Source organism: Uloborus diversus, chromosome 7 (genome assembly GCF_026930045.1).
Source record: "Uloborus diversus isolate 005 chromosome 7, Udiv.v.3.1, whole genome shotgun sequence".
NCBI classification, from domain to species: Eukaryota; Metazoa; Arthropoda; class Arachnida; order Araneae; family Uloboridae; genus Uloborus; species Uloborus diversus.
The window spans coordinates 84,865,471-84,882,591 of NC_072737.1; the positions used below are offsets into that span (position 1 = coordinate 84,865,471).

Consider the following 17,121-nt stretch of genomic DNA (forward strand, 5'->3'; position numbering starts at 1 on the left):
TAGAATGTGCATGCCACTTTGCACTCAATTCGGGAACTTAGTGGTCAAAGAGGCAGGGGCGGCAAATAGGGGGGTCAAGAGGGGGCGGTCGCACCCCCAAATTTTTTGCGCAGAATGATAGAAAATGGGTGAATTCAATTTATGTAAGTTGGAAATCAATGTTCATTAAAAGAAATCTCGCTGGTTCTCGGTAACTATTTGATGAAACTCGACACATTCCCAGACTATAAAAAGTGTTACTTAGGAATTCTTGAAGTATTTTCGAGCCTTTTCAGAACATAGAAAACTGATAGAGAACCATGGTTAATTTTATTAACTAAAGAAGACATTTTCTCATATAGGCTAAATATTTCATACTTGTGTGCCCAGTGTAACTATGGTATGTCCAATGTGAGAGGCTCGTGCAAAGTGGTTTGGATGCATGGTTTTCACAAGAAAATTTCTTGATATTTTATATTCACTTTACGCTCATTTTTTAAAGTATATTTATTTAATGAGTGTCCACCGCTTTCTTCTGTTAGAAACACGTTTCAGCTGCTCAATGCATTATATGCTTTCAAAAAAACTTCTTAAAAATGCATGTGATTATTGAATTAAAAAAAAAACATATCAACAAATACCTGTTATGCATATAATTATGCAAGCTCGGAGTGATACAAAATGGTCTTCAAGAGTTAAAACCATAAAAATATTTCTCTATAACTTCAAAGCAGTGATATGACGACTGGAAGAATTATTACAAAACGATTCTTTCAATGATGAAAAAGCTCATGCCTTTTAGCATGTTTGACTTCTTTTGAATTTTTATTCAATTTTTTTGTACTGAGGAAAGTTTTTGAAAAATACTTTACTCTATTAAAACATCTTCAATCCATTACCCTTAATTTTCGAACTATTCAAGCCACAGTTCAATCTACGACTGGTCTGTGCACCACACTACCATAGTTCAATTTACAATTGAAACAGAAAATAGATTTTACATAGATGTGTGTTTCAATCAAGGGTGAAACTTAAAAAAAAAAATACAAAAATCCACATGATGATGTGAAGTCAAATATTGATTTTTTAAATTTTGTATGAAGTAATAGATTCAGTTTTGAATGAAATTAACACAAGATTTAATGATAATTATTTTTCTGTATGGTTGGCTCTATATTATCTGGATTGGATTTTTGAAACGAAAAATAAAATGTTTCAGTTATGAGTAAAATTTTTAGCACGAGGCATGAAAAATTACAAGCAATATAGCGACAGACTGGTTATCACATCTAGAGACTGCAGTTTCGTCTTTGTTATGGACTTAGCAGTCTTGAATAGTGAATAACAGAGCTGGAGGCAGATGACATCTCATTGAAGCTGAGAGCAGCGACGAGGCTAGATTATTCACTGATAAAAAATTAAGCAACTCACAATTTTTGAAGTTGCCCTGGGTGATTTTGAAGAGCAAGATATAAAAAGAGTTCTCATGCATCACTTTGTTACTTCAATTATTAGCAAGTAGAGAAAGATTTTTTATGTCTCAGGAGGTTAGAGAATTATTTTCGAAGCACAATGGGCAAAATATTCAAACGAAGTCATACATGCTAAATGGCATGAGCTTTTCCACCATCTTTTATATTTAGCTGTACTGGCAAAACAGCACGACACTGGGCACTGATAAATTAGTAACACGATTCCGTGCTCTTCCGAATTCCAAAAATCATGCATTTAAAACTTTTCCAAAAGGTATAAAAACTTTAGTATCGAGATGTTTTGTATAACTTATTAGAAAGTGAATCAAAATTTTAATTATTTCTAAACACTAATTTTTATTCATATTAAACCGATTTTATGACTACTTCCAGTTAGCTAATATGTGCTTGGTACCGCACTGTGGTAGAACAAATATTTAAGAATCTCGACCCCCCAAATTAAATGCTGAAATGCCGCCCCTGCAAAGAGGTAAGGTATTAGCAGCTTAAAATCAGTTAAATGTGTTGCATTCATCTGCCATACTCTCTCAAAAACTAATAAAATCAGTGATTTGTCATAGGTTGAAAAAGTGATGATTGTTCAAATGCAGTGCACTGGTTTCTCAGAGAAGGAAACAGCCAAAGATTTGGGGCATGCAAGACAGCATTTTTTTGATATGAATAGCAAAACGTTTTTTTGTTATTTAAACCAACCTTTTCTTGCACAAAATGAGGATTGATAGAAGATTTTGCATGTGCTTTCTAGTGTTTGAAAATTTCAAATGCTTTTTGTTTTATTTTTATTTATTTTACTTTTGGAATTCTTATTTAACAAGTATCATCGATTCAATTGCTGATAGCATATTCCATTTTCACTTTTACTGGCATTTGGAGAGCTGTTGCAGACACTGTAGAGAGACTCCACAACTGCATTTTACTTCTCTTTCATTTTTCTTAAAACCAAGGACAGTTGCTTCATTTGTGTTAAGTACTTTTACAATATGAACGGTTTTTTTTTAAAACCTTTTAATGGACAATCCAAAATTTGTATCTTGCTTCTAAAGAATTTGATTTTCAAATGACGGGTGTTTATTTCCTTTTATCAAGCATGGTTTATAACCCAAAACTAGTCTTTAAAACAAAATTATGCAGACTAAATTTTTTTTTTTTTTTTTTTTTTTTTGTGGCATTATTTCCAGGTGCCAATGAAATAAAAACTAATGAAGAAAAATCTGCCAACCAATCACACTTAGCAAAAATTTTAAAACTTTCTGAAATATATCTACCAGAAGTCTAACTACAGTCAGCCTGTAAACTATGATTACACATTTCTGCAAGTATAAACCGTCTGATGTAAAGTCACTATAGTACATTATTTCCTTCTCTCAATAGTTTTAGGTTAGCTGGTTTTGGAATAAGCTATACAAAACAATGATATCAAGTGCTCTGGAAATAGTGCTATACAAAAACTGATACACAAGAGTTTCCATAATTCAGCCTATTTTGTTGAACTGAAACTATTGTAGTAAGAGGCTGTGTTTTGTTAGAGCAGGCAGGGCTATCTGTGTTAGAAAAAAATATGTCGCTACTGCTACACTTTTGACATTGATTTCAATTTTTTTATTTTTTATTTTAATCTTTTGAAAAAGAAATTACAAAAATATTGATACAAAGCTCAAAAATGTAAAATATGGTAAATATTTAAAAATACCAAGTTTAATTTAAGAAATAGATAAATTACTAATAAAAATAATTATAGAAGAATAACCTTGTTCAAAGCTTTCTTTCATATGCGTCTGATCTTCTGCATGGAAGAAGTCAAAACATGTTTTGCCTAGGAGTTCTTGAGGTTGATATCCCAAGACACCTTGAACCCTAGAAAAAATCCAAATTGACACTAGTGAGAACTTAAATTTTTAAAAACAGCATTTAGAGTTTTGTCTGAATAAAATGCCATGAAATAATTAAATAAATACAGTTTAGCAAATTCGTCACCTTTTATTTTACAATCAGTTCCTAGAATTTTGTTGTTCAGTTAACATATTTCCAGTAAACTTCCAATTCACACGAATTATGGATGTTTAAATAATGATTATATATCTGTGTAAATACATGACTGTAAACTGATTTTTCTTTCTTTGTTGGGATGAAGGGGATTTTAATATGAACTGTCATCCTTCTTTTGATGATTACTTGAGATACATTATGTAGTTCATTTTTTTAGACAGTAGGGGCATTTTAGAAGGACTGATGATGTTGATATTAGAACAGTTGCCCTTATTATGGTTGAGATTTTAACTCTTCCTTATCATAATAGAGATTTTTAGAAACTGCTGCTCTTATTTAAATGAGTTTATCAACAACTGTTGACTTATACAAATTGAGATTTTTTGGGAAATTACTAATAAAATTCAAAAACTGATACCCTAAATATTAATTGGGATTTTTAGGGACTATAGTGCTTATTGGAATGAAGGGATTTAGAAATTATTGTCCTTTTTTCAATTAAAACTTTTTGCCCTTATTTTTATGAACATTTAAGAGATACTGATGTCATTATTTCAAAAACGTTTTTAAAAGGCAGTTATTCTAATGGAGATTTTCGGAAGAGCTATTGATGTTAATAAGAAATTGTTTTCCTATTGTAATGAGAATTTTCAGGAAGACATATCATAACTAGCCACATTGCTAATCTCAATTCAACATTCAACACTCAGCTATATTACTAACTAGTTCTCCTTAGAACATTGTTTGTATTAAAAAAGTCATGAAATATCATTCTTGTTGAAATTCTGTCCACAATTACTTTTTTAATTAAATAACATAAACATTTGTCTTTTTGATGCCCCAGCCTTAAAAATAAAATAATCATAATATTATAAATCAAATAAATTATGCCTTCCTTAAAAATAAAATTCTCAGGAATTTTCTTGAATACTTTAAAAATTCAAGAACCAGCTGGTTTGCTTATGTACAATGAAGCATGTTTTTGAAAGGACTATATGAAAAGAACGTATAAATGAAAAAATGCATAATAGGTATACATTAATATACAATGAGATTCTAACAGAACCGATTACAAAAGTGTACAAATGATTAAACCATATAAAAAAGAAACAAATAAGCGATGCTTCACTGTATATATATATTTTTTTATTATGCTGCCAAAATAAAAGGAAATGGGCACTTATCGATTATAAGGATTAAAAGGCCAAGTTCACCCACTCGGTTTAGACTGGTATATAATGTATCAAATAAATTATGCCTACATCCAAAAGAAGGGATACTGTTAACAACATTTTCCAAAAATTCAGTATCATTTCAGTCCTAGCACTCATAAGATTTTATGAGGGATCCAGAATGTAGTAATAGTTCGTTTCTTTTAATCAAATTCTTTACATGCTTTCAAAAGTTGAAAATTTGTAACGTAACAACTATGACAATGCAGCAAAAAGCATTCAAGTTTATTAAGCAAATTCTCACCTTTGATCGACAAAAGAAAACTTTCCTTCAATATTGTGCCTTGAAATGAATTCATTCGATGAATTAGAGCCCATGAGATCACTGTTATTAGGTGTGCTTGTCACTTGCAGTCTTCCAATAGCTACAAGACAACAATGGCTAGCTCCGTGATCCTCTGGGTCTAATCGTTCAATTTGTACACCTGGAGGCAAAAGATCTAATCAAACGATTTCAAATGTTTTAACTGTTTAAACTTATAAAAAACATAAAAGTAATACAATTTTATATGAATTTGTATTTTTAAATGCAATAAAACTGTTCAAACCAAAATTTGAAATGAAGTGAAAATTCAATGTCTAACTCTATCAATAAAATAGGAATTTCAACTCCATTAATGCTGCATATTGGGACTGGAAAAGAATTTGAAGAAAAAAATATATTTACCACATAAATTTTGTATTAGTATTGTATTTGTAATATGAAAAATTTATTATATCAGTCTGTTGGTTACAATGCATTTAGAAACTAATGAATGGATCGTTGGCAGAAATTTGTTTTATGTGTGGGAGGGAGGAGGGGCGATTGAAGTTATTTCTGTTTTTTGGAATAGCTCAAGAATTAATCCTGATATTGTAAACATTTTTTTAGAGACAATTGGGAGCATTGGAAGAAAACATACATTCCACAAAAGTTTCATATTTTAATACAAATAAAAGAATTTTTTTTGAATTAATTTTCATGTAAAATTTCAATTACATGTTTTTGGTTAATACTGACAGCTTAGAGAAAAAGAAGAAATAACTAGTGTGCATTTTTAATTTAAACTTGCAAACTTTAACTAATGACTTGAAACATTTTCTTTCAAAATGCTCTAATTCCTAGTCTTTCCTATCAACTTATAAAATTTAAGCTGGAAATTATAGTTTAAAATAAACAAATTCTGTGTTATTATTCAAGAATATATTCTGCACTAAAAGTCACAATAAAGCCAAAATAAATAATAAGCTTGATTTTTTTCAACACAATAAACTTATGGCATAAGAAATTAAAGAAAAAAAAATGTTAATATAGTCATGGATAACTCACTTAATGTTATTGATTTTGAGATATATATATATATATATAAAGTGAATCTCAATCACACATGTGGTGATGAGAAAATTTGCTATGAATCAGTTTATAATGTCAAAAATAATAAAAATTCATTAATGCACCTAATACACAGAAACTTCCAAGGATTTAAGAAAATAAATAAATGATTAGAAAAACAATTTAATAATGTAAGAAAATTTTTATTTTATTCTACAACAGTATTTTAAATGTAGATTATTCTTCAGGCTGATCTTAATCCATTGTAGAAATCCACACATGCAAGATCTTAAACAGTAAATTCATTTCAGACAAATAAACTATACTTATACATTCCCAAATGAAATACGTTTTAATAACCTTGTTTTCTTGTTTTAAATGATGTTCTGAAAAGTATTTTCCATGTGAAAGTAAGTACCGTATTACCCTGCATTATCCGGCATGCCGCAAAATTCGGGGGTCGCCAAATTTTCAATTACACATGCCTGGTCCCTTCCGGCATGTTGGAAAATTCGAGGTTTGGAAAAAAAATTAACACTATAAAAAATATATGTTCAGCTTAAAAATGAATATTAGTTCTATACACATCTTATTAGTACTAATAAACAGTTTAATTTTGAAAAATATTTACTAACAATGTCATTTGTCCTTCTAACAAGAGAAATATTGTTTAATAACGAATAATTTAACAAAAATTAAATTAAAACTAAGTAAGCAAACATTTGAGCAGTAAGTTACCGCCTCTAAACCAGCACTAAAGAATTTACCATAGCTATTCAATAAATAAAAATTAAACTTACCTCTCTAAAAGAAACCTAAAATAATTTGCTTAAAAATATTATGAGCAAATCGCAGTAACGATGATTGCTTTCAAATTGATTACTTTATTGGTATATAAGTAAATTCATTAATAATGACCTATTAGAAATAACAAGCACATATTATATGCAACACTTTTTTTTATTTTAAAGAAGGTAACCTTCAGGATTTATTTATTTTTTCATACAGTGGTTTGCTTTCTTTTTGAAACGGAATGAGGAAATTTACTTTTGTTTTGTTGCAAAATTAACCTCAAATTATCCGGCATGCCGGAAAATTCGAATTTCCCGGCATGCTGTGGAACCTCGCTTTTTTCCAGCATGCCGGATAATGCGGGGTAATACGGTAGTAAAAATAACAAATGGAGAAAAATTTCGATGCTGATTTGGAGTGATACAGGTTATTTCCTTACCGCTAGGGGGATAGTTCTTTATATATCCTGTACAATGCACAACTGCGTAAGCATTGCCATCAGTAGACGGACCTAAACTATTCCTCTGTCGAATACGGTGCAAATGACCAGAACACTCTGGCTGAAAGTTGCCAATCTTCATGCGGGTAATAAAGCCTCTTCGAGACCCCATACATAATCGCATTGATGCTGTAAAATGAAATATTAATAAGTATAAAAAAATAAAGGCAGTGATTCTCATGTTATTATCATAAAACTCGGATTACTTGAATTGAAAATGTGATGAACATTATATTTATTCGATATTGTTGTTAAAATATTAGAAAACAGTGATAAGAAAATTGATATAATTATCATTCCCTATTATTTATTTTCAAATGCAACTATAAACACTTGATTTTTCAAATCAGTGCATTTTTTTTTCAGGAAAATACAATCAAAGTTATATGTTATTAGTGACTACATAGAGTGGTCCGAAAGTAAGCTTACACCCCCCCCCCCTTTGTTTTCAACATTATATTAGTTATAGGTAAATAGTAATTATGAGGCAAATCCAGGGTAACAGACTTACCAATTGTGGCACGAAACAAGTTATACTCTTGTTTCATTTCCTGAACTTTATGAAGAACCTGAACTCTACTTCAATAGAATGCAATCCACTTCTGAAAGTTTCCAGAAAAAAATACTTGTTTTTTTTTTTTAATCCAGTAACGGATATATCCTATAAGATGTATCTACCCCCCCCCCCCCTGTGGTGAGTTTGCATCACCACGATTTGTTTTGTTTCGATTTCGTGATTTCCGCTGGCGAAAAGTGCTGTTCAGAATCGGTTTGCGTTCTCCTCGCTCCTTGCATGGTGTTTGGTTCTTTTTGCGTAACTGATTGTGTCGCCCTGTTGGCGGAGCGCCAATTGCTCCGAGTCTGTGACGTCATGATAACTTTCTCCCTGTATGAGCTGTCTGTCAGTTAGAATTGGTTTTTGTTTATCATTCCAGATTTTTCTAGATGCTTTGGTTCGTTGTAACCGTTTTGAGTTTTTTTTGCTGTAGCACCCTACGGGGTCTACAGAGTTTGAGGGAATGGGGGACGCTATCGGAATTTCGGTGAGACGAGATCGGGCTGCCGTGTGAGATGGTGGCGTTGTTGACTGTATGAGTACAGTTCCGTTCTGAACATGCCATGAGAACGAGCATCGGGGAACGATTACGCAAGGTCAACTGATGACCATAATGGGAAAGTACTCTTCGTCCGGAATGCCTACAGATAAGTACTAATCTTTGAAAATTTGTATATTTTGGACTATTTTCTATATTTAAAAGTTGGAAATTTTTGCCATGGAATCGGCTCTTTTGATAAGAAAATGAATGAACTGAATGCTTTGAACAAATCAAAAGGTCTACCGAGTATTATGGTAACTTACAAATTTTGGGCCTTTGCCGTGAATTCTTCGGCATGAAATTAAATGAATATGAAAAAAAAAGATATAGTGTTGTAAAAAGCATGCAATAATTTCCATAATTATCAGAAGTAAACTTGGAATTAGTTTTTGTTCTCTAAATCTTTGGGAGACTCGCTAACGATGCTTTCTTATCACTGGTCGGTTGAAATTGAAGTTTTGCATTTTGAAATGCCGCTTTGCTATGTGCTCACTTTTCAAGAACATTAGTAATCTGAATTTATTTTCGATGTGTATGGGGCCAGAACAGAAAGTGTGATATTGGTAAAAAAAAGGTATATTTTCTGTGTGCTAACGTTGGTATGAAGCTATATCTGTTGCATGAATATAGTCGGGCACTTGTGTTTTTTTAAAGAATTTGGAATTGAAGATTTTCTGATGTAAGAAAATATTACGTCTGAAGGATTGGTATTAATTTTCTGAATATTAATTGTGAGACACGCCACTGTTTTGTTTTGATTATGAAGATTAATTGAAATTAAAAAACTGTTTTTTTATGAAAATTCTGACTCCTCATGTTTGAGTCTGGTATTCTTATTACATTACCATAGTTGTGCATACGGTATTTTTTTAAAAAAAGGAAACTGTTCTCATCACCGCGGATTTGGGTTTTTGCGACATATCGTTGAGACAACGCAATGGGAGGTAAACCAAGAAAAGTGGAAACGATCGGGAAGGTTTTGAAAATAATGTTGTGGTAAATGATTTTGCTTTCATTTTCAAGTTTCACTATCTTTATATTCTTCCCGGAATGCTAGCGTCAAGAAAATACTCCGTGATGACATTTCTGAAAACCTCCTTTACAGCCATGAATGCGAGAGGAATCACTTACGATCCGGCCATCTTCAAATAACCGTTCATGTATCGATAAGTACACCAATCTTCGTTATCTTTTATCTATGATTCTTTATATCATACACCATAATATGACATCCATGTATTTGTCACCCCTCTTCAAGATATAATTATTCTCTTCTCCTTCCATCTCCCCACCACTTCTTCAACATAATAAATAATTTTTTTATTTGAAATTCAGCACCCCCCCCCCCCCCCATGCTTGAAACCTTATGAATTACATCAATAGGACACCATCTATGTCGTGGCATAGCTGAATTCTGTGCCATGTTTTTGCAGATAAAAATGTGAGGTAAACAACTTCATTGGCGTAAACTAGGGGGGGGGGGCATAGGGGGGCAAGTGCCCCCACCTTTTTTGAGCCATGTGCAGAGTTATTATTTTGCCACCCTAGTTTTTGAGCAAAGGATTTTTTAAAATTCTTTGTCAAATGATCTATACCTTATTTTCAAACAATAAAATGTAATTCGCATATTACCAATGCAATTGTTATGAATTATATGCGAAAGTTGTACCCTAGTCTTCAACCACCAATTAGTAATTTCAACCTATAGTTTATCTATTTTTAAACTGCACCACAACAGCGCAATCTGAAGCACAGAAGAGGCCCGTGTACCTGATCCCAAAGTGATGACGAACCTCCCCCCCCCCCAATATATATAGCATGTGATCCTAGTTTACTAAATTTAGGTAATAAGCTAGGATTACATGCCCAAAAAATAAGTGTTTTCGAAAAAGAGCGGACATTTCGCATTCCCGAAGTTTTCCTTAATGTGAAATTAACTTTTAATCCTTTAACTGGCTCTAACATGAATGAACAGCCAACCATGTAATACATGGGTCAAAGTAGAACAGTGGTGCAATCAGAAAGGAGCTCACAGCCTCCCCCAGAATGCTGAGTTGAATGTTTTTCAAAACCTTTATTATTGATGAGAAGAAAAGAAACACGTCTTTGGAAAACAAATTGATTTTTAGAAATTAATAGTAATGTTAGGGGAAGATCTTAATTTCTTTTAAAAATAAATTTTTGAATTAAAAGTACTCAAAAGTATCAGCTTATTGATCAGGTATACCCCCCCCCCCTTCTCCCGTCCTATTTCTTCTTTTTTTTTTGTTCGTCTGATAATAAGAAAGTGTCGAAAATACTGCTCCTCCAAAGACCCCTCCTCTCCCCTCATACACCGGAAACATTACGAAGCATCTTAAATTTCATTTTCCAGTCTTCAGTTTCGTGAATTTTGCGAGGAAATACCCCAATTACCGAACAACATCGAGAATCGCTTAAAATTGCGTTTTTGGAGCTTTAATTTTGAAAAATTACTGCTGTACTATTACAAAATATGGCCTTACAATACAATCGCATTTTTAAGACTTGAATTTCAGAAAATATTCGGGCAAGGGTCCCTATACCGACTTTCTCCGACATCATAAGCAATTAGGTTTCTTGAACTATACTTACAAAAGTTTTAAGTGGAATAACCCCTGAATATAAAACATTGCTTTAATTTTTAGCACCATAATTTTGAAAACTTTACCAAAGAAGAGTTTCAGAACCTAGTTCCTGTAAAATGTTCAACGTTTGTCTAAAATTGCATTTTTGAAACTTCAATGTCGAAAGCGGGGGGGGGGGGGGGGGGGGGGGAGGAATTGAATTCAACTTAAACAAAATTCGATCGGGGACAGCCCTTGAGCTCTTTCCCTTGCCCTAAAGCCGATAAATATGGTCTATAATCAGGTTTTTAAAGCTTCAATTTCTAGAAATTCCGCTGAGACCCCTGTACCTATTTTTCCCCTAACATCGACGAAAGTCTAAAATTGCGTTTTTAAAGCTACAAGTTTCAAAATTTTTGGACCCCCCTTTCCTATCAGATCTCCATTTTTCTTTTGTTTCTCGATGTGCCCTCCCCCCCCTCCCTCCATTTGTTTCTGGTTGTGTCACTGAAATAAAATATCACTTTGGTACAGGGCATCACTGTACAGAGTCTTCATTCCTGGGATCCTGGAAAACAACTTCAGAAGAAAGAAAAATCCTTTCCAAAGTACTTAGAATTTCTTGAGCTTTCTATAGTCCATGGAATAATTCGCGAATTAAAAGTAACGCAACTTAGAAAAATAAATCTGAATTTTAGGATTACAAAACGTAAGCGCAACTGTTTGGTGCCATTGATCGTGTAAACTAGAAACACAACAAGAAAAGAGGGTCAGCAAGTTTTTTTGGAGAGAAATTTCATTTTTTTAAAAAACTTCACCGGATGTATGTGCGCACTACTCTTTGTAGCTTGGTTCTGTTTTAATACTTTGCATTAAAAGTTATTATGATTTCTTAAATTTATTCATTTATTTTTTGAAAAAGTAATTTTTTTCATTATTTTGGTTGGATGGCAGAATATGAATCAAATAAATTTCCCTTGAAAAAAAAAGTTTGCCCCCCCCCCCCCCCCACTTTACATGGCCAAGTTACGCCTCTGAACAACTTCAAGATAGCTGTATAACATCTTTCAACTATTACTGATATAATGTTGAAAGTACAGTGGTGATACATCCACTTCGGGACTACTCAGCGCAAAACCTTAGTTCACACTTTTAAGCTCAAGATACTTTTTTAAATAATAATTTTAAAAAAACAGCAAAAAGTTATTGCATTAAAATGATAATATCAACAGGGTGCTCCATAGGAGATCTCAGTATTAGGTTTTATTTAGCTTGATAATTGTTTAAGATAGTTGGCTGTTTGTATTACAAGCAAAGTACTATACAAGCATTACAAGAAAATGCAACAATATATAATTTTTGCTCTTGTAAAAGCAAGTTAAAACCATTGATCACACAAGAAGTAAAATAGAAACTTGAGGAGACACAATTATCCATATTCTACTCATGCTGAAGCAATTTTAAAGAATTATTCAAAGAAACAAAACATGGTAGCATAGAAACTTTACATTTTTTTTTTATTTTTTGGAATTAAAAAAAAATCTTTAAATGCACTTTTTGATCACACAATCATTAACATATCAAAAAATATAAATGAAAACATCGGACAAATGTACACTATGCTGATGTAAATTAACTATGGTGCATAACCAGAATACAATTATTCCTAGACCAATGTGTTTTCTCAACGCTTTTAAAAATACAAAAGTGGAAGAATATATGGAGGAAAGTGTTTATAAATAACCATGCAAAGTGCCTTAAATGACAATTACTTACATTGGTGACCTTCTTTCTTTACGGTTCCAGCTGAAAAGAAAAAAAGAAATATAAATATACACAAAGCACTAAAATTGATATTAAAGATAGCAGGACGTTTCATCACAATTATGAAAAAATAAATAATAATATTAATTTTTAAAAAAAGCAAACATCCAAAAAAAAAAAGTCACGCATATGAAGTGTCATTAAGAAATAAGTAGATAAAATAAAGAATTATTAAAACTTCTCAGATTGGTATCAAATTTTCTGATAATAAAACACAGTTCTTGAAGATTATTTTGAGAAGGCTGTGGGAACTTCCCATAACTACAACCATCAATAGCTTGAAGGTTTTAACTGGTAACTTGGGACTTTTGAGTTATCGAGAGTCGACTGTATATCTTTATTTTTTAATGTGTTAATTCCAAAGCACTGTTAACATTTAATTCTTGTGAAAATTGTCCTTAACTAAGAACTCTGTCGTCCATGTAAAGGAATTTTCTACAGAGTAGGGTCCAGGAGAGCAAAAAATTAGTCATTATACAGAGAACCAATTAAAATCAGCAACATATGTCATTTAAAATGAATGAGTGTTCTACTTCAGTGGAAGTATGAAGTGTATGTAAGACTGTATGGTGAGAGTTAGAGGAAAAGCCCAATAGGCAAAAGGACTTACTTTTCAAATCAAGAATGCGTCCAGCATTAGGAGATTCTTGCGTCGTCAGTTGTTCTCGCACTTTTTCCAAATCATCAGGATGGACAAGATCAAAGATACAAGCATTGAACCAGTCAGCCTTAAATTAAAAATAATTTATTTCTAAATTAAAAAAATATCCTTTCAGAAGAGTTTTTAAAAAATTATTTCAGTCATACAAAAGGATAATGATTTTAAACTAGACTAGTAAGGGGACTTTCAGATTTAGATTCCAGACTTAATATGTAAGGCATATAGCCTGGAGCAAAGGAGAATTTGAGGGGACATGATACAGTTGTTTCAATTTATCAAAATGAAGGATGTTAATAGATTAAATTTTTGCATGGAAAGAGGACGAGGGGTAATTGTATTAAGCTATTCAAATCTCAGGCTAACCAGGAAATTAGGAAAAAGTACATCTTCAGTAGGGTCGTGGGCACTTGGAACAGCTTATCAGAAGAGGTGGTAATGAGCGAGGGGGTGGATAACTTTAAGAGGGCCATTGATCTTCATTGAGGACTAATAAATTGACTAGGACGACCCTAGCTGAGCTCAGAGCCTGTTGCAGGTCTTTGTATTTGTATTATTTGTAAATCTTATACATGATTTTAGATAAATTCATTTAACATTTTTTTTTCTACATACTGGAATACTACATATCCATAATGCTAAATTTATCCCTAATTTTGTGGTGTGATTGCTACACAGGAGCAGCTACAGAAATAGTTTCTGGAGGGGGGGGGGACTGGAGAGTAGAAAGCAACCTTCTCCCCTCCCATTCAATTTTCCATAGCAAACTTTTCAGGAGGTTATTTTTAAAGGTTTCTAAGCTCCTTCAATGTTAATTCTGCCTCACTAAGCACAAAAATCACCAACATCTGCACTTTTAATCAAAATTGAATTATTCACACGGGATGGTTCTTTGTACCTATATACAATGTACTACAAGACCGTTATAACGCCGATTTATATAACGCTATTCTCTATAATCGCACTACTTTTCAGAAGTAAACAATAGGTTTTGAAGTTAAAAAACTCCCTCTGTTTTTTCTTGAAAGCATAAAAATTGTAAGGCAAATTAAATTTTTAAAATTTTTCCATCTTTCCATCTTAATTCAAAGTTTTAAAATGAAAATTAGCGTTCACAGTAAAAAGAAAATATCAGATGGCTCTTGAAAATGCAGCTGTTATGCGCAAACCATGAAGCTAGCAGAAGTGCAGGATAATTCACTTTCTTATGATTGTGAAACATATTTACTTGTGAATGACAAATTGTAATATTGGTGCTTTAATACTCATTGCAGATAAAACTCATTCTGAAGTGCTAATAGATAGATTTATTCTGAATATTAGTTTCAAAATTCGTGAAATGATCTATATAATGCAAAAACCTGTATAACGCAAAAGCTTTGGTCCCAAGGTGTGCGTTATAACGGTCTTCTACTACATAATGATTTGTAAATATGAAATATTTTTTAACAAATTCTGAGAAAGTAGAATCTGAATCAAATATATACAAATACAAATACAAAAGTGACGACCAGCAACAGGCTCTGGGCCCAGCTAGACTGGTCCTAGTCAATTTACAATCCCCAGTGAAGATCAATGGCCCTCTTAAAACTGTCTACTCCTTTGCTCATTACCACCTCTTCCGGTAAGCTGTTCCAAGGTTCCACTACCCTGCTAAAATAATAATTTTTCCTAATATCCATGTTAGCCTGAGATTTAAATAGCTTAAAACAATGACCCCTTGTCCTGTTTTCAGTGCTAAACTTTAGCCCCGTAACATCTTTCGTTTTAATAAATTTAAACAGCTGAATCATGTCCCCTCGGTCTCTTCTTTGCTCAAGACTGTACATTTTTAGCCTTCTAAGCCTGGAATCATAATCTAAGTGGGAAAGTCCACTTATTAGCCTTGTAGCCCGCCTTTGAACCCTTTCCAATACATTAATGTCTTTCTTAAGATAAGGAGACCAAAACTGAACAGCATACTCCAAATGAGGTCTTACCAAACTTCTATATAAGGGCAGAAGAACTTCTTTAGATTTATTTGAAATAGATCTATTGATAAACCCAAGCATCTTATTGGCTTTGTTGCTAGCAATGCTGCACTGTTGGCTAAACTTTAAATCCTGACTTATTAGGACCCCCAGATCAGTAACTTTGTCTGCCTGACTAATGACTGAACCTTGCAAATAATAACTTGTACACTTATTTCCATGCCCTAAATGTAGCACTTGACATTTCCCAACATTAACAGCCATACCCCATTTATCAGCCCACTCCGTAATATGATCTAGATCAGCGGTTCCCAACCAATGGGCCGCGGCCCACAAGTGGGCCGCGAACAGCGTGCGACTGGGCCGTGGACACTGGTCGAGAATCAGAACCAAAATTAATCTTGGGGTCTCAATTTCCGCCCTTTGCGAAAATTTCACTTTTTAAATGTATCGTCACTCAAAAGCCAATAACTAATAGTAAATAAGGAACTTGAAGATTAAGATTTTTCATATTTCTTGGGAACTTTCCCCTACAATAGAAGATGAAATCTAATGAATCAGAAACTCCTTCAAAGAAAATTGCCCAAAGAAACTAGTATTAGCTTCTAACTTCAAGTTAGAAATGCTCTTCCTTTGTTGAACTATGGCATGACTAACCAGTGTATTGAGACACTTGAGGGGCTTTTCGACAACATACCTATTTGATTGAGACTTTTGATTGCAGTTAAAAAAAAAATCATATAGAAATGCATTGAATGTTACGAGTTATTTGAGACTAAAACTATCCATGTTCAAACCAGATATCAACTCTCTGGTGGAGAAAAAGCAGCGTCTTCGATGGAGCTTTAGCTTAGATGACTTGTTTTCGAGTTTTCTTACAGCTATGCCAACTAAGTGAATGTTAAAAAGTTATTTTCTTTCTTAAAAAATATTTTGAAAAATTGTTCTTTGCAGTATATTTACATCAGTGGTGCAACATGAGGGGAAAAGGACTCTTCAGAACTCCTTCTTTTTAACTCACTTTTAATCCTAATACGGTATATTATTTACACTTCAGGACAGTTATGAGCAGATGCCCCCCCCCCCTCCTTCAGAAGGTAAATTATGGCTGCGCAAATAATATATAGTACTTAGTGGGCCTCAATGGTGTTTTCTACGAAATTGGTGGGCCGCACAACTAAAAAGGTTGGGAACCGCTGATCTAGATCCTCTTGCAGCTGATTTGCTTGTTCTTCATTTCCTACAGTCCCCATAACTTTGACATCATCAGCAAAACAATTCATGTTCCCAGAAATATTTTTGTGAATATCGTTCATAAAGACAAAGAACAAAACAGGCCCTAACACTGATCCTTGAGGAACCCCGCTTAAGACCTCACTCCAATTAGAATAATTTCCCCTTACAACTACTCTTTGTTTCCTTCCAGTCAGCCAATTTTTTACCCAAATGAAAGTTTTCGCTCCTATTCCTATATCAGCTAATTTGCTAAGTAGAGCAACATGCGGTACCTTATCAAAGCTTTTTGAAAATCAATGTAAACAACATCTACAGGCTTCTTATTGTCCAAAGCCATGGTAACTTTGTCACAGAAATGTAATAAATTAGTTGCACAAGATTTACCTTTCCTAAAACCGTACTGAAAACTAGTCAATAGATTATTAGTCTCTAGAAAATTTACTATCTTAATTTTCATC

General features: G+C 33.0%; 1 protein-coding gene across 8 annotated transcripts in view; it reads right to left on the reverse strand.

Annotated features, from left to right (window-relative positions):
* The window catches only part of LOC129225604 (aryl hydrocarbon receptor nuclear translocator homolog), a 187,471-nt gene that overhangs the window by 11,635 nt on the left and 158,715 nt on the right, over positions 1 to 17,121 (reverse strand). For all 8 annotated transcript variants that reach the window (XM_054860065.1, XM_054860062.1, XM_054860061.1 and 5 more), the window contains 5 exons: positions 13,410 to 13,527; positions 12,752 to 12,781; positions 7,234 to 7,422; positions 4,935 to 5,115; positions 3,220 to 3,326 (listed from right to left, as the gene is read on the reverse strand). In XM_054860065.1, coding sequence (XP_054716040.1) covers positions 3,220 to 3,326; positions 4,935 to 5,115; positions 7,234 to 7,422; positions 12,752 to 12,781; positions 13,410 to 13,527 — 625 coding nt within the window. The remainder of the gene's footprint in view (positions 1 to 3,219; positions 3,327 to 4,934; positions 5,116 to 7,233; positions 7,423 to 12,751; positions 12,782 to 13,409; positions 13,528 to 17,121) is intronic.